Genomic DNA, 26,161 nt, shown 5'->3' on the forward strand with positions numbered 1-26,161 from the left:
ATATTCTACAATAACTGATATACAAATCAATTGTGCCCATGTCGAGGAGTTCATCCATCGCCTCAGGTTCGTCCATGAGTGAGGGAGGAGATACCACCTATAGTGGATATAATGGACCTAAAACCCGTCAATTTACCAAAAAGAGACCCGCCCAAGGGAATTACAACCGAAAGGGAGACTCGGTAAAGGTAATAAATTTATCTACACATGTGCTTACAACAGCACAGGAGGGAGTGCTACAGAAGGGTTTGAACTTTTCCCCATCTTCTCATTTAGATGCGTTCACAACAATAAAAGACCTTCACTTATTTGCCAGAAAACTTATATTGAAAAAACTGCATTACAGAGAAAACTCAGGAGGGGCTGAGGAGGACGATGGGGAACAGGAAGCATTGGAGGCACTTGTATCTCTCCTTGAGGAGAACAACACCGATACCAGTAAGTTTCCTATGAATTTAATCAACAAGTCAAACAAATTCCCACCGCTCACATTAGTTCCAGCTATAGACACCTTCACTAAAATAGTCACCAGTGAAGTTGAGGATATCAATACAAGATCCGGCAGATTTCGTGTTGACAACCTTACTGGGGAGGAGAGGGTAGCACTGGGGGAACTTAGGAGTTGGGATGACGTTGTCTTCAAAATAGCAGACAAAGGGGGCAATGTCGTCATATGGCCTAACCATATGTACGAAGCCCAAGCAGAAAGATTGTTATCAAATACTAATGAATATAAACTTCTTACTCACAATCCTACTGTGAAGTTTAAAGAGGAATTGGTTGATATTCTTACAGATGCTTTTGAGGGCAACGTCATCCCAAAAAAACTCTTGGACATACAGTTAGGTCCATATATATTTGGACAGAGACAACATTTTTCTAATTTTGGTTATAGACATTAGCACAATGAATTTTAAACAAAACAATTCAGATGCAGTTGAAGTTCAGACTTTCAGCTTTCATTTGAGGGTATCCACATTAAAATTGGATGAAGGGTTTAGGAGTTTCAGCTCCTTAACATGTGTCACCCTGTTTTTAAAGGGACCAAAAGTAATTAGACAATTGACTCCAAGGCTATTTCATGGACAGGTGTGGGCAATCCCTTCATTATATCATTCTCAATTAAGCAGATAAAAGGCCTGGAGTTGATTTGAGGTGTGGTGCTTGCATTTGGAAGGTTTTGCTGTGAAGTAAATATGCAGTCAAAGGAGCTCTCCATGCAGGTGAAACAAGCCATCCTTAGGCTGCGAACACAGAAAAAACCCATCTGAAAAATTGCTACAATATTAGGAGTGGCAAAATCTACAGTTTGGTACATCTTGAGAAAGAAAGAAAGCACTGGTGAACTCATCAATGCCAAAAGACCTGGGCGCCCACGGAAGACAACAGTGGTGGATGAGCGCAGAATAATCTCCATGTTGAAGAGAAACCCCTTCACAACAGCCGACCAAGTGACCAACACTCTCCAGGAGGTCGGCGCATCAATATCCAAATCTACCATAAAGAGAAGGCTGCATGATGGTAAATATAGAGGGTTCACTGCACGGTGCAAGCCACTCATAAGCATCAAGAATAAAAAGGCTAGACTGGACTTTGCTAAAAAAACATCTAAAAAAGCCTACACAGTTCTGGAAGAACATTCTTTGGACAGATGAAACCAAGATCAACCTCTACCAGAATGATGGAAAGAGAAAAGTATGGCGAAGGCGTGGTACAGCTCATGATCCAAAGCATACCACATCATCTGTAAACACGGCGGAGGCAGTGTGATGGCTTGGGCATGCATGGCTGCCAGTGGCACTGGGTCACTAGTGTTTATTGATGATGTGACACAGGACAGAAGCAGCCGAATGAATTCTGAGGTATTCAGAGCCATACTGTGTGCTCAGATCCAGCCAAATGCAGCCAAACTGATTGGTCGTCGTTTCATACTACAGATGGACAATGACCCAAAACATAAAGCCAAAGCAACCCAGGAGTTTATTAAAGCAAAGAAGTGGAATATTCTTGAATGGCGAAGTCAGTCACCTGATCTCAACCCAATTGAGCAGCATTTCACTTGTTAAAGACTAAACTTCAGACAGAAAGGCCCACAAACAAACAGCAACTAAAAACCACCGCAGTGAAGGCCTGGCAGAGCATCAAAAAGGAGGAAACACAGCGTCTGGTGATGTCCATGAGTTCAAGACTTCATGCAGTCATTGCCAACAAAGGGTTTTCAACCAAGTACTAAAAATTAACATTTTTTAAAAAATTATTGAATCTGTCCAATTACTTTTGGTCCCTTTAAAAACAGGGTGACACATGTTAAGGAGCTGAAACTCCTAAACCCTTCATCCAATTTTAATGTGGATAACCTCAAATGAAAGCTGAAAGTCTGAACTTCAACTGCATCTGAATTGTTTTGTTTAAAATTCATTGTGGTAATGTCTATAACCAAAATTAGAAAAATGTTGTCTCTGTCCAAATATATATGGACCTAACTGTATATACCAAATTGCACCCAAGATTGGCGACATTATATCTGGTACCCAAGGTCCACAAAAACCCGGAGGATCCTCCGGGTAGACCAATTGTGGCCGCCAATGAAGGGTTATGTGAGATCATTTGTGATATTGTGGAATATTATCTTAAGCCACTGGTGGTGCAATTACCCTCCTACATTAAGGATACCACCGCTGCCTTGGGACGTCTGGAGGGCATACAACTTACTGAAAATATGGTCCTGGTCACGGCCGATGTTGAGGCCCTTTACTCAAGCATCAGACATAAGGATGGCCTACAGGCAGCGGGGGTATACCTAGCCCAGAGCAACATTGAGAAGGATACATCTAAGTTCATTCTGGAACTGTTAAAATTTATCCTCACACATAATGTCTTCATGTTTGCAGGGAGTGTCTACCTACAATTGCAGGGTACTGCGATGGGGGCCTCATGTGCCCCCTCGTACGCCAACTTATTTATGGGCGCCTGGGAATGGTCCATCTTCCAGGAAAATGAGATTGAGGGTGTGGAGCGAATCCATAATTGGATTCGCTTCATTGATGACATTCTGTTTATTTGGGAAGGTCCGGTGGAAGAACTTGAGGCTCTTATGAGTAGACTAAATCAAAATGACAGAAATATCAGACTAACATACAAATTTGGACGTGAAATTGAATTTCTGGATCTACTCATTACAGCATCACCAGAGGGGTACCTATCTACTACAGTATTCCGCAAACCCACAGCAACCAACTCTTTGTTACATGCGTCATCATTACATCCCAAATCCACAACTAACAGCATACCGATTGGCCAATATCTACGGATCAAAAGAATCTGCTCGGAAGAAGAACAATTTGAAGTGCAAGCCAAATCATTAAGAAGCAGGTTCCAAGACAGAGGCTATAACCGGCGTGCCATTCAAAAAGGATACTGGAAGGCAAAAAACACTCCGAGACAACAATTATTATATAGGAATCAATCAATACCAACGAATGCAGTACAGGACAACCAGGTAAGATTTATTACTAATTACAGCACTGAATGGGAGGAGTTATGTAAAATAATACAGAAACATTGGAAGATCTTATTTACGGATCAAATTCTCAAAAAAATCCTACCGGCACAACCGTCCTTAGTTGCTAAAAGAGCCCCCAGTTTACGAGACATGCTGGTACCCAGCACATACAGTTAGGGCCAGAAATATTTGGACAGTGACACAAGTTTTGCTATTTTAGCTGTTTACAAAAACATGTTCAGAAATACAATTATATATATAATATGGGCTGAAAGTGCACACTCCCAGCTGCAATATGATAGTTTCCACATCCAAATCGGAGAAAGGGTTTAGGAATCATAGCTCTGTAATGCATAGCGTCCTCTTTTTCAAGGGACCAAAAGTAATTGGACAATGGACTCTAAGGGCTGCAATTAACTCTGAAGGCGTCTCCCTCGTTAACCTGTAATCAATGAAGTAGTTAAAAGGTCAGGGGTGGATTCCAGGTGTGTGGTTTTGCATTTGGAAGCTGTTGCTGTGAGCAGACAACATGCGGTCAAAGGAACTCTCAATTGAGGTGAAGCAGAACATCCTGAGGCTGAAAAAAAAGAAAAAATCCATCAGAGAGATAGCAGACATGCTTGGAGTAGCAAAATCAACAGTTGGGTACATTCTGAGAAAAAAGGAATTGACTGGTGAGCTTGGGAACTCAAAAAGGCCTGGGCGTCCACGGATGACAACAGTGGTGGATGATCGCCGCATACTTAATTTGGTGAAGAAGAACCCGTTCACAACATCAACTGAAGTCCAGAACACTCTCAGTGAAGTAGGTGTATCTGTCTCTAAGTCAACAGTAAAGAGAAGAATCCATGACAGTAAATACAAAGGGTTCACATCTAGATGCAAACCATTCATCAATACCAAAAATAGACAGGCCAGAGTTAAATTTGCAGAAAAACACCTCAAGAAGCCAGCTCAGTTCTGGAAAAGTATTCTATGGACAGATGAGACAAAGATCAACCTGTACCAGAATGATGGGAAGAAAAAAGTTTGGAGAAGAAAGGGAATGGCACATGATCCAAGGCACACCACATCCTCTGTAAAACATGGTGGAGGCAACGTGATGGCATGGGCATGCATGGCTTTCAATGGCACTGGGTCACTTGTGTTTATTGATGACATAAGAGCAGACAAGAGTAGCCGGATGAATTCTGAAGTGTACCGGGATATACTTTCAGCCCAGATTCAGCCAAATGCTGCAAAGTTGATTGGACGGCGCTTCATAGTACAGATGGACAATGACCCCAAGCATACAGCCAAAGCTACCCAGGAGTTCATGAGTGCCAAAAAGTGGAACATTCTGCAATGGCCAAGTCAATCTCCAGATCTAAACCCAATTGAGCATGCATTTCACTTGCTCAAATCCAGACTTAAGACGGAAAGACCCACAAACAAGCAAGACCTGAAGGCTGCGGCTGTAAAGGCCTGGCAAAGCATTAAGAAGGAGGAAACCCAGCGTTTGGTGATGTCCATGGGTTCCAGACTTAAGGCAGTGATTGCCTCCAAAGGATTTGCAACAAAATATTGAAAATAAAAATATTTTGTTTGGGTTATGTTTATTTGTCCAATTACTTTTGACCTCTTAAAATGTGGAGTATTTGTAAAGAAATGTGTACAATTCCTACATTTTCTATCAGATATTTTTGTTCAACCCTTCAAATTAAACGTTACAATCTGCACTTGAATTCTGTTGTAGAGGTTTCATTTCAAATCCAATGTGGTGGCATGCAGAGCCCAAATCGCGAAAATTGTGTCACTGTCCAAATATTTCTGGCCCTAACTGTATGATCTGAAAAGAATAGCCAGGAATATCAAAACCACGAACAGGAAGAGTTTCTTTCCGTGTGGCATCTGCAAGGGCTGTGCCAACATGAAAAAAAGTACCACCTTTAAAAACCATGATAACTCGAGAATATTTGACATCAGGACACATATTACATGCTCGTCCAAGGGCATCATATACCATGCTGAATGCCCATGCGGTAAAGTCTATATTGGGATGACCGCGAGCTTAAAATTAGAGTACGAGAACATTGTCTAGATATAGACAAGGCAAAAACAGCCATTGATGATGCCACACTGAAGACCCTTCCCAAACACTTTAAACAATACCATCAAAGTAACTCTAGATTACTAATGTTCACGGGGATAGATATGTTGGATTTGGGACCAAGAGGTGGAGATGTGGGCAAAAGATTGGCTAAAAAAGAGTGCCAATGGATATACCGATTGGGAACTCTGGTACCCCAGGGCCTAAATGAGGGTTTTGGTTTTGGTGCATTTTTGTAAAAGAGAGGAAGTAGACAGGCAGGGGGGATTTATTTCTACATTGCTGGGTGGTTCTCGCCACACCAGCAACATGTTTTTTATCATACGTGTTGTTTGTCGGTTTTTTTATTCATTTTATTTTTATATGTCTTACTACAGTATCATACTCCTCTTTATGATTGCCGTCATCAGCTTTGGGAACATAGGGGTCCAATATTCTTATGTGGAGTGTGAACATCTGGGAAACCACTGAGGAAGAATGGGACCAACATATAAGGACTCCTGAGATGAAGATGGTGAGCTGAACTCTGGTCACCCTGGCGTTTGGAGGGAGAACTATTATAGTATTATTGTTATGTATATACATATTACTCTATTATGGTAGTTAATGCTAGTTACATAGTTACATAGTTATTAAGGTTGAAGGAAGACTATATGTCCATCTAGTTCAACCCATAGCCTAACCTAACATGTTGATCCAGAGGAAGGAAAAAAAACCCCATGTGCAAAGAGTAAGCTCCACATTGGGGAAAAAAATTCCTTCCCGACTCCACATACGGCAATCAGACTAGTTCCCTGGATCAACGCCCTATCAAGGAATCTAGTGTATATACCCTGTAACATTATACTTTTCCAGAAAGGTATCAAGTCCCCTCTTAAATTTAAGTAATGAATCACTCATTACAACATCATACGGCAGAGAGTTCCATAGTCTCACTGCTCTTACAGTAAAGAATCCGCGTCTGTTATTATGCTTAAACCTTTTTTCCTCCAGCCGCAGAGGATGCCCCCTTGTCCCTGTTTCAGGTCTATGATTAAAAAGATCATCAGAAAGGTCTTTGTACTGTCCCCTCATATATTTATACATTAAAATAAGATCACCCCTTAGTCTTCGTTTTTCCAAACTAAATAGCCCCATGTAATAACCTATCTTGGTATTGCAGACCCCCCAGTCCTCTAATAACCTTGGTCGCTCTTCTCTGCACCCGCTCTAGTTCAGCTATGTCTTTCTTAAACACCGGAGACCAGAACTGTGCACAGTATTCTAAGTGTGGTCGAACTAGTGACTTGTATAGAGGTAAAATTATGTTCTCCTCATGAGCATCTATGCCTCTTTTAATGCATCCCATTATTTTATTTGCCTTTGTAGCAGCTGCCTGACACTGGCCACTGAATTTAAGTTTGTCATCCACCCATACACCCAGGTCTTTTTCATTGACGGTTTTGCCCAGAGTTTTAGAATTAAGCACATAATTATACATCTTATTACTTCTACCCAAGTGCATGACCTTACATTTATCCCCATTAAAGCTCATTTGCCATTTATCAGCCCAAGCTTCTAGTTTACATAAATCATCCTGTAATATAAAATTGTCCTCCTCTGTATTGATTACCCTGCAGAGTTTAGTGTCATCTGCAAATATTGAAATTCTACTCTGAATGCCCCCTACAAGGTCATTAATAAATATGTTAAAAAGAAGAGGGCCCAATACTGACCCCTGTGGTACCCCACTGCTAACCGCTACCCAGTCCGAGTGTGCTCCATTAATAACCATCCTTTGTTTCCTATCCCTGAGCCAGCTCTCAACCCACTTGCACATATTTTCCCCTATCCCCATTATTTTCATTTTATGTATCAACCTTTTGTGTGGCACCGTATCAAAAGCTTTTGAAAAGTCCATATACACTACATCCACTGGGTTCCCTTGGTCCAATCTGGAACTTACCTCTTCATAGAAACTGATCAAATTAGTCTGACATGAACGGTCCCTAGTAAACCCGTGCTGATACTGGGTCATGAGGTTATTCCTCTTCAGATACTCCAGTATAGCGTCCCTTAGAAGGCCCTCCAGGATTTTACCCACAGTAGAGGTTAAGCTTAGTGGCCTATAATTTCCGAGTTCAGTTTTTGTCCCCTTTTTGAATATTGGCACCACATTTGCTATACGTCAGTCCTGTGGCACAGACCCTGTTATTATGGAGTCTTTAAAGATTAAAAATAATGGTCTATCAATGACTGTACTTAATTCCTGCAGTACTCGAGGGTGTATCCCATCCGGGCCCGGAGATTTGTCAATTTTAGTGATTTTTAGACGCCGCCGCACTTCCTGCTGGGTTAAGCAGGTGACATTTAATTGGGAATTTTTATCACTAGACATTTTGTCTGCCATGGGATTTTCTTGTGTAAATACTGATGAAAAAAAGTCATTTAGCATATTGGCTTTTTCCTCATCCTCATCCACCATCTCACCCAGACTATTTTTAAGGGGGCCAACACTATCATTTTTTAGTTTCTTACTATTTATGTAGTTAAAGAATATTTTAGGATTATTTTTACTCTCTCTGGCAATGAGTCTCTCTGTCTCAATCTTTGCTGCCTTGATTTGCTTTTTACAGAATTTATTTAATTTTCTGTATTTATTTAATGCCTCCTCACTACCTACTTCCTTTAATTCTCTAAATGCTTTCTTTTTGTCACTTATTGCGCCCCTTACAGCTCTATTTAGCCATATTGGTTTCCTCCTATTTCTAGTATGTTTATTCCCATACGGTATATACTGTGCACAGGTCCTATCCAGGATGCTAATAAACGTCTCCCATTTTCTTTGTGTATTTTTGTGTCTCAGGATATCGTCCCAGCTAATTGCACCAAGATCCTCTCTCATCCGTTGGAAATTTGCCCTCCTGAAGTTTAGTGTCCTTGTAACCCCTCTACTACACATCTTTTTAAAGGATACTTGAAAACTTATTATTTTGTGATCGCTATTTCCCAAGTGACCCCCAACCCTTATATTTGATATGCGGTCTGGCCTGTTGGTTAATATTAGGTCTAGCAGTGCCCCCCTTCTTGTTGGGTCCTGAACCAGTTGTGAAAGGTAATTGTCTCTCATAATTGTCAAAAACTGATTACCTTTGCTGGAACTGCAGGTTTCTATTCCCCAATCTATTTCAGGGTAGTTGAAGTCCCCCATAATAATGACTTCTCCTTGAGTCGCAGCTTCATCTATTTGCTTTACGAGGATATTCTCCATTGCTTCCATTATTTTTGGAGATTTATAACAAACCCCTATCAGTAATTTATTATTTTTTCCCCCTCCCCTTATCTCCACCCACAGGGATTCTACATTTTCATTAAATTCACCTATATTATCGCGCAGGATGGGTTTTAAGGATGATTTTACATATAGACACACCCCTCCCCCTCGCTTATCTGTACGGTCATTTCTGAACAGGCTGTAGCCCTGCAAGTTAACAGCCCAGTCATGGCTCTCATCCAGCCACGTTTCAGATATCCCCACCATGTCATAATTATGCTCCAACAACATTAGTTCTAATTCGTCCATTTTGTTGGCGAGGCTTCTGGCATTAGTATACATGCACTTTATGTATCTCTCTGCACCTCTATTTCTTAAATTATTAACTGTTCTGACCCCAACCCCCATGCCACCGCCAGTTGGGATATGGATTGCTTTTTATACAATTGTCTGCATGTTCTTATAGATAAGTTTTTTCGTTTGTCTTAGCAATTTATGTTTTACATTATGTTTAGTATAGTAGGTATGATCCATTATAAATCTTAAGGACTCTATATGGACACAAAGGGCTAGAGGGATACCCCTACAGTATCCTGGGAAATTATCACATGTGCACGTCCCAGTTCAAAAAGACCCTACTAATTTTATTATTACTTTTTTTATATCTATAGATTCATATAGGGCTCTTAATAAATCATGTATCACATATTTAATATATATGTTTTAGTTTTAGCTTATAGTTACTTAGTGACATTAGTTACCACATAACAGGGATCACTGCACGAGACACTTTATTTAATTAGGTATGCTCTCCACATCTACATACTAGCATTAAGAATCATCTCAGGGTTATGCCAGGATGTGCGCATGGTCCGAGGGCGGACCAGGGGAGAGGAGGGCTGGCGGACAATAGGGATGCGGAGATGCAGAGTCGGACAATTGGACGACTCGGCGTTCCGGATTCTGTGTGCCGCTACCCGACTCTCCAATTTCACTGGTTCCGTACGTCGGAGCATGCGCCGCTTCTCCTCGGCATAATATCCTTCCGTACAGCTTTGAGCCCCTGTGGAATTCCGGCACTTCCGGTCTCTGTACGGGAGGCGGTAATTAAGGCCGGACAAGAGCGCACGTATGGTACATACAGAGGGGCTACCTGTGCGGCATTTCCGGTCTCCGTACAGGAGGGGGAAGTTGCCATAGTGCCGCACAGGAAGTGCCCACAATGCTCTGTACAAACCTTCGGCGCTCTCGATCAGCTGAAAGACGTTAGTATTGTGATTTCACCCAATCAATAATAAGGGTTACTATATATAAACCGGCTTACCCCCTGCCCTGACACGCCTCCAGAAGAAGCTACTGCGAAACGCGCGTCGGGGCAGAGGGACGCCGAGGTACGCACACTAGGCCCACCTACCAGGTAATATACCTTTTATTAAGTTGTTATATACATACATTGGGCATATTGTTAATCTATGGGTGAAGACCATCATATGATCTCGTGTCTCTCCCTATTAGGGGCATTGGTGCACGTAACTTTAGAAACTTTAAAAGCCATTTGTATATATGTTATGTTGACACGCTGTATACATATTAGACGGGGTCTCCCCATGATCCAGTAATATTCCTGTATGTATGTGCCTGGCCTGGAATTTTTGGTGCCTACTTATGGCAATATAGTCCCTCATTTGTGAGGATTTTGCACCATTTTCATCTATGTAGTAATGCATACTATTTTACATTGTTCTTGTTTTTAGAAAAAATATATGTCTAATAAAATTTATATCTTATAATAGTACTGTAGTAGTGATCGAATTACTTTCTGGATCACACGGTTTGTGATGGATATTTAACGTATGGTACTTTCTGCCCTTTGTTTGGGGAAGGGCAAGATTTTGTTATTTGTAGAGCAAATTTTGGTGTATATATTTTTTTATTTTAGGCCTACTAAGTCTGTCTGCGGTCCCTCCTTCCAATAGTCCTCCACTGACCACACCAATGCTGACCTTGTACCCCTGGATCCTATTTAAAAGTGCATAGAGCCACCTTTTTTTATTTTAGGCCTACTAAGTCTATCTGCGGTCCCTCCTTCCAATAGTCCTCCTCTGACCACACCAATGCTGCCTGTGTACCCCTGGAACCTAATTAAAAGTGCATAGAGCATACTTTTTTATGTTAGGCCTACTAAGTCTATTTGCGGTCCCTCCTTCCAATAGTCCTCCGCTGACCACACCAATGCTGCCTGTGTACCCCTGGATGCTATTTAAAAGTGCATTGAGCCACCTTTTTTTATTTTAGGCCTACTTAGTCTGTCTGCGTTCCCTCCTTCCAACAGTCCTCTGCTGACCACACCAATGCTGCCTGTGTACCCCTGGAACCTAATTAAAAGTGCATAGAGCCTACTTTTTTTATTTTAGGCCTACTAAGTCTGTGTGCGGTCCCACCTTCCAAAAGTCCTCCGCTGACCACACCAATGCTGCCTGTGTACCCCTGGATGCTATTTAAAAGTGCATAGAGCCACCTTTTTTTTATTTTAGGCCTACTAATTATGTCTGCCGTCCCTCCTTCCAATAGTCCTCCGCTGACCACACCAATGCTGCCTGTGTACCCCTGGAACCTAATTAAAAGTGCATAGAGCCTACTTTTTTATGTTAGGCCTACTAAGTCTGTCTGCGGTCCCTCCTTCCAATAGTCTTCCGCTGACCACACCAATGCTGCCTGTGTACCCCTGGAACCTAATTAAAAATGCATAGAGCCCACTTTTTTATGTTAGGTCTACTAAGTCTGTCTGCGGTCCCTCCTTCCAATAGTTCTCCACTGACCACACCAATGCTGACCGTGTACCCATGTAACCTTTTTTAAACCTGCATCGAGCCAACTTTGTGGTGTAAGGCCTACTAGCAGTGTCTGGCTGTGCCACTCAATACAGCTGTCCTCTTAAAAAAAAAGGACCTGCAATTATCAGGTTTTCAGCCTATCGGAATTTTAAAACTGCAGTGGGGCTACTAGCTTGGTTGGGGCCTACTAACAGTGTCTGCCGCTCCAAGGTGTTCTCCTGGTTGCCTTTCCTGAGCTTCTATCTTCAGACTCTTGTTAAATAGTTGTTAAATGGAACAACTGCCGTGGGGCTACTAGTTGGGTTGGGGCCTACTAACGGTGTCTGACGCTCCTTGCTGTTCTCCTGGTTTCCTGTCCTGAACTTCCATTTTCAGGCTCTCGTTAAGTTGTTGTTGTTAATATTACACTGCATTTGGCCTACTAGTTGGGTTGGGGCCTACTAACGGTGTCTGCTGCTCCTTGCTGTTCTCCTCCACTGAACAAAGCAGTGCCGCCTGTTTACTACTGTTACCAATTTTGAAATGCATTTAGACTACTTACTGATTTGGGCCTACTCACTGTGTCAGCCTCTCATTACAGTTGTCCTCCACTGAACAAAGCAATGCCGCCTGGTTAGTCCTGTTACCAATTTTGAACTGATTTTAGCCTACTTTTGTATTTGGGACTATATCTGTGTTTCCTCCTCATCCTGCCCATTGCCCAGCCAGTGCTAGATGACTCTGCTGGTACATTGACCCAGACCGCTACATTCCCCTTGCACGCTACTCAGCCAGATTCTGACCCTGCTGAAGGTGAAGTTCCCCTTCCCGCATACTATACCACCTTACACGGGGACAAAGAGGAAGGTGCAGATAAAAGTGCAGGTTCCTTCATCAGGTGGGGGGATACTCGTTGGCGGCGTCACTGGCACAGGGCCCCTCATAGTATGCAAAAGTGTCGCTGCCGGTGGGAGGCGCCCCCTCCATGCAAACACACCGCCGTACTTTGAGGGGCCCTGTGCCAGTGGCAATGCGAACGAGTGGGCCCCCTGCTTGCTCAGGATCACAGCACTTGCAAAGTTGAAATACTTACCTCTCCCTGCTCCACTGCCGTGACGTGGTCCACGTTTCCTGGGCCCACTAAATACTTGACCCAGCCATACCCCCCACAACTTTAGCCAAATGACCCCCAATGTCCAATCCCTAACTATTATTATAAGGTAAATTAAGATTGACAAGCTTCAGTAACAAGAATGGATGTTTTTGCCATTAAAATGGGCACTGTAAGTGTTTTCCAGGCCTCCACTCACTGCCGACTATGCTCCCTCATTGACTAGCATTGGGTTTCGTGTTTCGGTCGATCCCCGACCCGACTTTACGCGATAATCGGCCGATTTCACTCGACTCGACTTTTGAGATAGTCAGGTTTTGCAAAAACCGACTTGACCCTAAAAAAGTAAAAGTCGCTGAACCCTAGTCACTTATAATTCTAACCAGGTATATTTACTATTAGGTTATCTGCCGAGTCCGGCCACACTTCTATGATATGAGCCATGTCCAAGTTTGAGTGCTGAGTCTTTTGCTAAACATTATCCATTGACCTCCATTTCTAAGTCATATGCCAGGATTTAAGGTGCTACCATGTTCACCAAATTAGACCAAGCCATCCAAGAAATAAAATCATTTTTTTCCCAATGCTCCTGTCCCACACCACCAGGAGGATGCTTTATCTAAAAGTGGATGCCTCTGATTTATCTGCTGCTTTATGAATCCACCATACCAGGTGAACTTCTACACCCTCGTAATCATGTGATGTGACGGCTGCGAGGCTGTATGTGGAAGCCTGTGCAGCCGCCCTTGAAGTCAAGTGAGACTTCTCTTGCTTGGTAGTGGCCATTTTTTGGCATTTCAGTTGACTTAAATCACAAATTGTTCAAATTTGCCGGTTGCAGAGAATTTGTTTAATTGTGATGCAAATTAAATCGGCATCAAATTGATTTGCTAATCTCTAGTAACTGTGATGCATGAGAAATAGTATTATAGCTCAAAAGATAAAATTAAAGATTTTTCAAATATATGGAAACCCTAGAATTAGATTAGTAATGGGAAGAGCTGGGATTTTATATTATGTTGTCTTTTTATGTATTCTTGGCATATGATTACATCTCTGTGCATGTCGATAAAAAGAATGTATTCTGAAATTTAAAAAAACAGCACTAACAGCCGCCATGAAGTTCTCTGCCGTTCCTCTGGACCCTAAACTGTCACCCATGATGCCCACATCACAGTGTATAGGGCAGAGCAGGGCAGGAGCCGCTGCCTGGAGGAGCCACCTGAGGGTTTTGTGACCTCTGACCTCTGGTCACCTGCACACGACCAACTGCCGTTTACTTTCAACTGTCGGCTGAAGTGATTGCACCGAGGTCTACAGGCGGGAAGAGATTACTGAGAATGGCGACTACTGGAGGAGGAGAAGAGGGCGAGAGGAGGAGCGAGGAGAAGAGAAAGAGAGAGGAGAAGAGGAAGAGAGAAGAGGAGAGTGATACCACTGATGGATTCAGGAAGAAGAGGAGAGAGGAGAAGAGAGTGGAGAAGAGAGTGGAGAAGAGGAAGAGAGAAGAGGTGAGTATTACCACTGCTGGATTCAGGAAGAAGAGGAGAGAGGCCGAAGACGATGGATTGGAGGAAGGAGAACCAACACCTGGATGCAGCAGAGACACCGGAACATCCAGCCCCTATGCCAGGCTTGACATTACCAACTTTGCCTTCCATAAAGTCTTGGGTAGAGGCAGCTTTGGAAAAGTAAGTTTTTATATATTTTTCTATATCAACCTGTCTTTGTCATTGTATCTCCATCCGTTGTCTTCTGTAGGGAGATATTCATTGAAGTGTTCTTCTTTGGGATGACTGAAAAACATCCCGACGCTCCCCAGCCCCCCTAGATTATTTCACGTATTGGGTCATCTCATCACCATAGTTGGGTTCATCTGATCCATCAAAGAGCTTATCTCTGGGATTTCATCTGTGGGGAGTTGGGGTGACATACTTTATTTCCATGTACTACTCTATATATACTGCTACTGCAACATTTTCAGTTTCTCTGATTTTCCTCTTTATAGGTATATTTTTGAGTAAAATGTAAATTGTTATTTTATTCTATAAACTTCTGACAATATGTCTCCAACGTTCCAAGCATTACATTTTGTATTTTTTTCTGACAAAAATGGTCAAAATTAAAAAAAAAAAAAAACCTGTGCTTTCAGACCTCAATTAATGCAAAGCAAACAAGTTCATAATCATTTAGAAACAACAATACTAATGTTTTAACTCAGGAAGAGTTCAGAAATCAATATTTTGTGGAATAACCCTGATTTTTAATCACAGCTTTCATGCGTCTTGCATGCTTTCCTCCAGTCTTTTACACTGCTTCTGGCACAAAAATATATGGAGGAGGGCTGTATTATATTCTATGGGGAAGTGCTGTATTATATTTTATGGTGGGCTGCATTATATTCTATGGGAGAGGGCTGTATTAGTTTCTATGGTGGAGGGCTGTATTATATTCTATGGGGGGCTGTATTAGATTTTATGAAGGAGGATTGCATCATTCTCTTTGATGGGGCTACATTATATTCTATGGGAAGTTGGGCTGTATTATATTATCTGGGGGCTATATTATAGTCTATGGGGGGCTGTATTATATTTTATGAGGAGGATTGCATCATACTCTTTTATGTGACTACATTATATTCTATGGGGAGGTGGGTTGTATTATATTCTATGAGGGCTACATTATATTCTATGTATTACATTTACTCTATATATTAAATGTATTATATTCTGTGAGGGGTGATTACATCATACTCTGAGGGAGCTACATTGTATTTTATGGGGGATTGCATTATATTATATGGGGCTAGATCATATTGTATGGGGGCTTCACTATACTCTATGAGGGGGCTACATTATATTCTATGGGGGGTTTTATTACACTATATGAGGAGGGCTACATTTTATTCTATGGAGGGGCTATATAATATTGTATGGGGGCTGCATTATACTCTATGAGGGGGTTACCATATATTCTATGGATGGGGCTGCATTACACTATATGAGGGGGCTGCATTATATTCTATTGGGGGCTACATTATGTTGTATGGCGGGGCTGCATTATACTCAGGGGGCAACATTATATTCTGTGGGGTGGCTGCATTATACTCTGTGTGGGTGGCAGCATTATGCTATATGTGGGCTGCATTATACTGTATCGAGGACTATGAAGAATACATTATATTATATGAAGAACTATGGGGTGCATTATACTATCGGAAGTGAATTGTACTACATGGATGACTATGGCGGTGCATTATACTATACCGAGCACTATGAGGAGTGCATTATACTGTATGGAGGACTGAGGAGTGTATTTTAATATATGGAGGACTATGAGGAGTGTATTATACTATATGGAGCACAATGAGGAGTGCATTATGCTATATGGAGGACTAAGCAGTGTATTTTAATATATGGAGGACTATGAGGACACAGACACAGAGGCTATTAACTACATGAAGTGTATAAGAACATGATCCAAGGAACCTGATTATGTTTTTTTTTTGAATGGGCCACACAGGGATAGTTAGGTTAATGCGTTGATGTGGTAGGCCAGTCAGAACAAATGCTTTTTTAGGGCGCGCTTAAAACTGTGGGGATTGGAGATTAGTCATATTAACCTGGGTAGTGCATTCCAAAGAATCGGCGCAGCACGTGTAAAGTCTTGGAGACGGGAGTGGGAGGTTCTGATTATTGAGGATGCTAACCTGAGGTCATTAGCGGAGCGGAGGGCACGGGTAGGGTGGTAGACTGAGACCAGAGAGGAGATGTAGGGTGGTGCTGAGCCATGGAGTGCTTTGTGGATTAGGGTGATAGTTTTGTACTGGATTCTGGAGTGGATGGGTAGCCAGTGTAATGACTGGCACAAGGTAGAGGCATTGGTGTAATACTATATTATACTATATGGAGGACTGAGGAGTGTATTATACTATATGGAGGACTGAGGAGTGTACACAAAAAGAGAAACAGACAAGGTCCTAAAAAAGGGGATCACCACAACAAAGATATGGCAAGAAATATACACAGCTTTATTGAAATATATATACAAACAAGGGTAACAAACACATAGACATATAAAAACACTTAAAAAGCATACAAATGCTGTACACAACGGCCCCTAATACGGCCGTACCCCACATAGGACTCGAACTATATGTACATAATATAATAACCTAGAACCAAAAATGGTCATAGAATGATAGATATAGGCCAAGCTACCTAGGCACTCCCCTGGGTACTACAAATGGAAACAGACCACTGATAGTGTAAATGCAAAAATAGCAAAGCTATACAGCCCACATAGACATACAAATCCCTGCACTACAAGTGCTGAATAAGGGACACAAATACACGAACCTGCCTAGCAAATGGAAACGACAGGTGTGTGCAAGACGATACATGAATGTCAAGCAGCAAAGGTATCAGCATAATACCTCAATAGCATATGACCAACAGTCTGCCATGCCACTATACAGTGATTACCCCTGACGAAGCCGCCCGGTGTGGTGGCGATACGCGTTGGGTCTCTTAGTAGCCCACATTAGGACTCCTTTTCCAGGGGTGATTACCCCTGACGAAGCTGCCCGGTGTGGTGGCGATACGCGTTGGGTCTCTTAGTAGCCCACATTAGGACTCCTTTTCCAGGCGCTGCAGGCTTGGGCATTATGTGCCCTGGGTAATACGCTATCTCTACAGCCTATGCCATTTTGGTGCTATTTTTCTGTATAGTGGCATGGCAGACTGTTGGTCATATGCTATTGAGGTATTATGCTGATACCTTTGCTGCTTGACATTCATGTATCGTCTTGCACACACCTGTCGTTTCCATTTGCTAGGCAGGTTCGTGTATTTGTGTCCCTTATTCAGCACTTGTAGTGCAGGGATTTGTATGTCTATGTGGGCTGTATAGCTTTGCTATTTTTGCATTTACACTATCAGTGGTCTGTTTCCATTTGTAGTACCCAGGGGAGTGCCTAGGTAGCTTGGCCTATATCTATCATTCTATGACCATTTTTGGTTCTAGGTTATTATATTATGTACATATAGTTTGAGTCCTATGTGGGGTACGGCCGTATTAGGGGCCGTTGTGTACAGCATTTGTATGCTTTTTAAGTGTTTTTATATGTCTATGTGTTTGTTACCCTTGTTTGTATATATATTTCAATAAAGCTGTGTATATTTCTTGCCATATCTTTGTTGTGGTGATCCCCTTTTTTAGGACCTTGTCTGTTTCTCTTTTTTTGTGTATGCTCATATATCTTAGGTCCTGGTGGTATCCCATGATCCGTGGTGCCCCCTTTTCCATTACATGCGGACTGAGGAGTGTATTATACTATATGTCGGACTATGAGGAATGTATTATACCATATGGAGGACTGAGCAGTGTATTTTAATATATAGAGGATTATATGGAGTGTACTATACTATATAGAGGACTATAGGGAGTGTATTATACTATATGGAGGAGTATGGGGAGTGTATTATACTATATGGAGGACTATGAAGCACATGATATTATATGGAGGACTATAGGGTGTGCATTTTACAATATGGAGGACTGTGGTGCACATTATGCTATGAGGAGGACTGTGGTGCACATTATACTTTGTGGAGGACTATGGGGTGTATTATACTAAAAGAGCAAAATACTGCATATTCATCGAGTGATTGAATTGTTTATACGGGAACAAAAATCATTGTTCACAGCAGCACATCGCCGGTGTAAACTGTAGATATGCTGCTGATAGCATGATACTGTATTGGGACAGATTGATTTAATAGTGATTGTTCTGTTCCCGTTCTTTCTCAGTTGGTGTAAAGAGGCTGGGAAACAAGCAAACAACTTCAATATTGTCGATCACACTCATTTAGCGGCTTGAACTCAGCGCATGCAAACACAGCAGAAATGATTCTGTGTGATATGCAATATGGCAGCATTTGGTGCGCCATCTTAAACTTTTGCCTAGGGCCCCACTTTGCTTTAAACAGGCCCTGTCCTCTTGATTACATTCCAGAGGTTTTCAATGGTGTTTGGGTCTGGAGTTTGGGCTGGCCATGGCAGGGTTTTGATGTGGTGGTCTCTTAATTTTTGCCAGAGTGGTACGTTGACCTCTATGTTTCAGTAAACTTTAAATTGGCAGCACATTCAAATAAGACCAATACTGAACCCCAACCAGCTGTAAATGCCATCCAGTGTTTGTCCTATTTATTCTCATATGGTGATAATGGAATACCCCTTTAAGGCCTTTCCATAGAGCATTCGTGGAGCAGACAGTGCATCACGCCAATAGCTTAGCATTGCTCTGCTATAAAGTCCAGGATGCCAGCAGACTCACAAACCACTCAGTCCACCCGTTTCTTGTGCAGTAGATGAACCAGCTGTTTTCCACCTCCCATACACATTTTCCAACCATAGTCTTTTCCTTTCTCCAGGTTGTCCTGACATCAGTCCCAGGCCGAAACATCTGTATGGCTGTGAAGATGATCAAGAAGAAGGAGGTTAATGAGAACATCATTATGAGAGAGCGGCGGATACTCCTGGCGGCCCGAGACTGCCCATTCCTATGTCACCTGTATGCCGCACACCAGTCTCGGAAGCGTGCGTATTTCATCATGGAATATCTGTCCGGCGGCAGCCTCGAGGCTTTGATTGAGACGAATGGCTCTCTGAACATCGACTATGTAAGGTGAGAAAGAGGAAGATATACCAAAAAGTGAGAGGAGGGGTGGAAATAAAAGCTGAGGTTGGGATGGAGCTGGGAAAGGACTGGCAGGGAATGTGGCCCAGGCAGGAAGGAGGTTCCAGCGATGACATTGATTCTACACTCTGTTCTCTCCATCAGATTCTACACAGCAGAGATCGTATGTGGCCTCCAGTTCCTCCACGAACACAACATCGTCCACCGGTGAGCAGAACTCTCCTCCTTCTCTCTGTCCCCTTTACGTTCTAGTAATATTACCCCCAACTTTCCTGGGCTCCTGTCTCCCTATTCCACCTGATCTTGCAGTGACCCATATTCCATCTCCTGTATCATTCGGCAGATTTCTTTCTCTGATGTTTTTTTTTCATTGCAGAGATATTAAGCCGGATAACATCATGTTGGATGCCGATGGCCACATCCGTATCATCGACCTTGGGCTTGCCCAAGATGGCGTCACCTCCTCCAATAACATCACTGGAGTAACGGGCACTTTCCATTTCATGGCCCCAGAGGTGCTTCGCAAAAAAGGGTATGGTACAGCAGTGGATTGGTGGAGCCTGGGGATTGTGGTGTCCGAGATGGCAACTGGTCACTCCCCATTTTACACCGGCTCCGTCAGCAAAATGGCTCACAGAGCTATTACCAAAGGAGAGCCTGAAATTCCATCTTGGCTTGATGCTGACATGCAAGATCTTATCAAGAAGCTGCTGTGCAAAAAGCCTCAGAAGCGACTGGGTGTGAGCGGGAACATCCGAGAGCATCCATTCTTTACCACCATCGGCTGGGAGGATCTGGAGGAAAGGAGAGCACAGCCACCATTCATACCATTCAGGCCAGTTCTGGAGAAACATCTTATGCAGTGGCCGGAGGAAAAGAAAGCCTTTAACCCCATAGCCGGCTTCAATTACGTGTCACCAAGCTGGGCCCGGTAAGATCAACTTTCTCTGAGGATAAATCCCATCAAATGTCCTTCTCACCTTGTGGCCATTATCACCGTCCTTGTCTTTTCCCAGTGTTTCTGCCAATGACCATGTCTCTGTTATTCTTAGGTGGATGAGAAGATCTGGCCTGTGAAACCATCGAAGATCATCAGGTGAGTGGCCGCTGTACACACAGGACACCGATTATACCCATACATCATATCTGATGTTTCCTAGGTGAATGGTTCATTATGATGGCCATTCCTCTATGATAACAGAAGATCCAGGAGATAGAAGTTGTTGAAATGTCTTCCTCTTATGTCTTGCAGGATGAGCCTGTGCCAACTGCCCAGAACTTTGTGCCTCCTGACCCGTACCTGAGATCTCTGCTGCTGTTTGTCACCTCGGCTGCCCTAGAACATCATGTCTCTCCATAACATCTTCATGTCGGACCACTGCCATTGTGTCGCTGCACCAGGCCCTTTACTCTGCATCCTCCAATCCTGGGCTGGTTCTTCACATCACTCAAGCCCGAAGATCTTCTGCGCCATCGGGAGAGGCCTGTGCTAGTGTCCATCTTGTGAGTTCAGGAATAATAGTCTAATATGGGCCATTATCCCTGAACTCACCTCAGCACAGGCCGGGTAAGTATTTCACCCATCACATCCACATCACCCACACTACATGATAGGTATAGGTCCACACTACATGATAGGTATAGGCCCCCACTACATGATAGGTATAGGCCCCCACTACATGATAGGTATAGGCCCACACTACATGATAGGTATAGGCCCCCACTACATGATAGGTATAGGCCCACACTACATGATAGGTATAGATCCACACTACATGATAGGTATAGATCCACACTACATGATAGGTATAGGCCTACACTACATGATAGGTATAGGCCCCCACTACATGATAGGTATAGGCCCACACTACATGATAGGTATAGGCCCCCACTACATGATAGGTATAGATCCACACTACATGATAGGTATAGGACCACACTACATGATAGGTATAGGCCCACACTACATGATAGGTATAGGCCCCCACTACATGATAGGTGTAGGCCCCCACTACATGATAGGTATAGGCCCACACTGCATGATAGGTATAGGCCCACACTACATGATAGGTATAGGCCCCCACTACATGATAGGTATAGATCCACACTACATAATAGGTATAGGCCCACACTACATGATAGGTATAGGCCCCCACTACATGATAGGTATAGATCCACACTACATGATAGGTATAGGCCCCCACTACATGATAGGTGTAGGCCCCCACTACATGATAGGTATAGGCCCACACTGCATGATAGGTATAGGCCCACACTACATGATAGGTGTAGGCCCCCACTACATGATAGGTATAGATCCACACTACATGATAGGTATACGCCCACACTACATGATAGGTATAGATCCACACTACATGATAGGTATAGATCCACACTACATGATAGGTATAGGCCCACACTACATGATAGGTATAGGACCACACTACATGATAGATATAGGCCCACACTACATGATAGGTATAGGCCCCCACTACATGATAGATTTAGGCCCACACTACATGATAGGTATAGGGCCACACTGCATGATAGGTATAGGCCCCCACTACATGATAGGTATAGGCCCCCACTACATGATAGGTATATGCCCCCACTACATGATAGGTGTAGGCCCCCACTACATGATAGGTATAGGCCCACACTACATGATAGGTATAGATCCACACTACATGATAGGTATAGTCCCCCACTACATGATAGGTATAGGCCCACACTACATGATAGGTATAGGCCCCCACTACATGATAGGTATAGGCCCACACTACATGATAGGTATAGGCCCACACTACATGATAGGTATAGATCCACACTACATGATAGGTATAGTCCCCCACTACATGATAGGTATAGGCCCCCACTACATGATAGGTATAGATCCACACTACATGATAGGTATAGATACACACTACATGATAGATATAGGCCCCCACTACATGATAGGTATAGATACACACTACATGATAGGTATAGGCCCACACTACATGATAGGTATAGATCCACACTACATGATAGGTATAGGCCCCCACTACATGATATGTATAGATCCACACTACATGATAGGTATAGATACACACTACATGATAGATATAGGCCCCCACTACATGATAGGTATAGGCCCACACTACATGATAGGTATAGGCCCACACTACATGATAGGTATAGATCCACACTACATGATAGGTATAGTCCCCCACTACATGATAGGTATAGGACCACACTACATGATAGGTATAGATCCACACTACATGATAGGTATAGTCCCCCACTACATGATAGGTGTAGGCCCCCACTACATGATAGGTATAGGCCCACACTACATGATAGGTATAGATCCACACTACATGATAGGTATAGTCCCCCACTACATGATAGGTATAGGCCCACACTACATGATAGGTATAGGCCCCCACTACATGATAGGTATAGGCCCACACTACATGATAGGTATAGGCCCCCACTACATGATAGGTATAAGCCCACACTACATGATAGGTATAGGCCCCCACTACATGATAGGTATAGGCCCACACTACATGATAGGTATAGGCCCCCACTACATGATAGGTATAAGCCCACACTACATGATAGGTATAGGCCCCCACTACATGATAGGTATAAGCCCACACTACATGATAGGTATAGGCCCCCACTACATGATAGGTATAGGCCCACACTACATGATAGGTATAGATCCACACTACATGATAGGTATAGGCCCACACTACATGATAGATTTAGGCCCCCACTACATGATAGGTATAGGCCCACACTACATGATAGGTATAGATACACACTACATGATAGATATAGGCCCCCACTACATGATAGGTATAGGCCCCCACTACATGATAGGTATAGGCCCCCACTACATGATAGGTATAGGACCACACTACATGATAGGTATAGGCCCACACTACATGATAGGTATAGATACACACTACATGATAGGTATAGATCCACACTACATGATAGGTATAGATCCACACTACATGATAGGTATAGGCCCACACTACATGATAGATTTAGGCCCACACTACATGATAGGTATAGATCCACACTACATGATAGGTATAGGCCCACACTACATGATAGGTATAGGCCCACACTACATGATAGGTATAGGCCCCCACTACATGATAGGTATAGGCCCCCACTACATGATAGGTATAGGCCCACACTACATGATAGGTATAGGCCCCCACTACATGATAGGTATAGGCCCACACTACATGATAGGTATAGGCCCCCACTACATGATAGGTATAGGCCCCCACTACATGATAGGTATAGATCCACACTACATGATAGGTATAGGCTCCCACTACATGATAGGTATAGGCCCCCACTACATGATAGGTATAGGCCCCCACTACATGATAGGTATAGGCCCACACTACATGATAGGTATAGATCCACACTACATGATAGGTATAGGCTCCCACTACATGATAGGTATAGGCCCCCACTACATGATAGGTATAGGCCCCCACTACATGATAGGTATAGATCCACACTACATGATAGGTATAGGCCCACACTACATGATAGGTATAGGCCCCCACACATAGACACATAGCATGTAGTTAGAGATTTCGGCTTTTGATCCTGGGATTTAATCTGATCGCCATATTTGGGGTCAGGAAGGAATTTTCCCCCCTGATATGAGGATAATTGGCCGATTCCTCACAGGGGGTTTTCGCCTTCCTCTGGATCAACACGGCCCATAGATAGGTTTAGAAATTAGAACACAAAAGTAGTTTCTTATGTTTATAACAAAAAAAATAAAAAAAATAAATATATATAGAATTTCTTTTGGGATTTAAAAAAAATAGTTAACATAAATATAAAAATAAATTAGTCTAAAAATAGAAAATTTCTAAATAAAAAACTACACTTAGGTATGACACATTAGCTATGAGCCCTTGATCCTGGGATTTATTCTGATCGCCATATTTGGGGTCAGGAAGGAATTTTCCCCCCTGATATGAGGATAATTGGCCGATTCCTCACAGGGGGTTTTCGCCTTCCTCTGGATCAACACGGCCCATAAATAGGATTTTTGTAATAGATTAATAATTTACACATCTACATATTAATAAAATATATAATTTATAACCCCATCTATAAATAAATTATCTGTTTTTCCCCTACATCGTTGTTTTTGTCCTTATTTCATCCGACGTCCATTTAGTGAATGTGGGTTTAGCCCCTGACTCTTATTCTCCAGCACTATGGACCTTGATGGGGTCGTCCAGTCTCATGTAAGATTTCTCCATATGGGTCAGAGGTAAAGCCACAATGTGCTGTGAATAAAGACCAAACTGATCCCTTCTACACAATCCTCCTGCAGTAAGTGATACCCGGCAGCAAATGCTGAACTTCCCTACAGCACCTCCAAAGGAGAAATTAGGTATTACACATTGTCCTCTGTAATCACGGAAATCATGGAAGTGTTGGGTCCTCCAGAGCAGAGAATGCTGTTTATTGGTCGTCTGCATTCTGACTAATGGATGAGAATACAGAACGGGTCCCTTCAGTTATCTCAGATTCCCATAAATGTCAACTCGATATTGGGTTTTCTAAACTGGTCAAGAACATTGAAAGTTCCGGTGAAACTTCAGTCACGGCTCAGTAACAGTGAGTGGCAGCTGTAACCGGGTCCCGACACTGACTGACAGCCGGCTCAGCAGTGCATCAGTGCAGATACGACTGTCAGTGTCAGGGCGTGGTTATAGCCGCCGCTCACTATGACTGAAAGCTGGAGGCTGCAGGGAGGAATAACGTGCATTTTCCCCCTGTAGCTGGGCTTTCAGTAAGGCGGCCGGGCAGCTTTAGAACACTATTAACCTGCTGATTAACCCCATATCTGCAGGTCAATAATGTTTAGGGACATGACAGGTTTCCTTTAAAGTATAGAATGAAAACCGCTGGTGGCATAACTTCACCTGGGAGAACTCACCAGCGACTAAATGAGTTTTTGGTGAGTTTTGTACACTGCATATTTTAGAATGCAAGTCACCTATTTTACTTAATGTGCAGAAATGGTGCAGAAAATCTACAATATCAAAAACTCACTAAAGCAGGGGTGTCAAACTGCATTCCCCGTGGGCCGCAAACCATGCGTGTTTTCAAGATTTCCTTAGCTTTGCACAAGGTGCTGTAATCATTATGTGTGTAGGTGATTAAATTATCATCTGTGCAGTACAAGGAAATCCTGAAAACATGACCTGTTTGCAGCCCTTGAGGATTGCAGTTTGACACCTCTGCACTAAAGCTCATCGTGGGAACGGAGCCTTATACTTATAAAAACAGAGGGTTCCATTTTGCTTTGTTTTTTAACTATTGTTAGCATGTGAACTCCTTTTACTAATCCTGTAAAGTCTTCACCAAACTCTTTGCTGCACAGTCATAGGGCACAATTCAACATTACATCTTTTTTTTAAGTCACTTTTCTTTTTCATGTCTTTTGGTATTATTTGATTTTTTTGTGCCAAATTCTTAAAAATGACGCACCTTATTCATGAATTTTGCCCCAAATCAAAAATGAATCCTTTTTGCGACATTTTAGAGTAAAACGTTACATGGTAAAATGTTACTAAGTTTGGGCAAAAAAACTCCAGGACTGCAGAACATAAAATCACTCAAGGGGGACTAAAATGTACTTGAATAAAAATG

At 42.7% G+C, this 26,161-nt stretch overlaps 1 protein-coding gene across 1 annotated transcript; it reads left to right on the plus strand.

Moving 5' to 3' along the window:
* Window positions 1-346: 346 nt before the first annotated feature.
* On the plus strand, window positions 347-24,257 carry LOC138651318 (protein kinase C delta type-like). The gene is made up of 8 exons (XM_069741411.1): window positions 347-438; window positions 3,183-3,499; window positions 5,969-6,105; window positions 19,203-19,456; window positions 19,613-19,675; window positions 19,845-20,399; window positions 20,521-20,564; window positions 20,721-24,257. The coding sequence occupies exons 3-7, from the start codon at window positions 6,031-6,033 to the stop codon at window positions 20,543-20,545; spliced, it is 972 nt and encodes a 323-aa protein (XP_069597512.1). The 5' UTR covers window positions 347-438; window positions 3,183-3,499; window positions 5,969-6,030; the 3' UTR covers window positions 20,546-20,564; window positions 20,721-24,257.
* The last annotated feature ends 1,904 nt before the right edge of the window (window positions 24,258-26,161 follow it).

Source organism: Ranitomeya imitator, chromosome 10 (genome assembly GCF_032444005.1).
Source record: "Ranitomeya imitator isolate aRanImi1 chromosome 10, aRanImi1.pri, whole genome shotgun sequence".
Lineage (NCBI taxonomy): Eukaryota > Metazoa > Chordata > Amphibia > Anura > Dendrobatidae > Ranitomeya > Ranitomeya imitator.

Bases quoted from the DNA above. Each gene is read 5' to 3' on its own strand.
- LOC138651318 (XM_069741411.1), top strand. From the start codon at position 6,031: ATGTGGAGTGTGAACATCTGGGAAACCACTGAGGAAGAATGGGACCAA. The intron at 6,106-19,202 runs GTGAGCTGAACT...TCCTTTCTCCAG, and splicing joins GGACTCCTGAGATGAAGATG to GTTGTCCTGACATCAGTCCC. The intron at 20,400-20,520 runs GTAAGATCAACT...TGTTATTCTTAG, and splicing joins GTGTCACCAAGCTGGGCCCG to GTGGATGAGAAGATCTGGCC.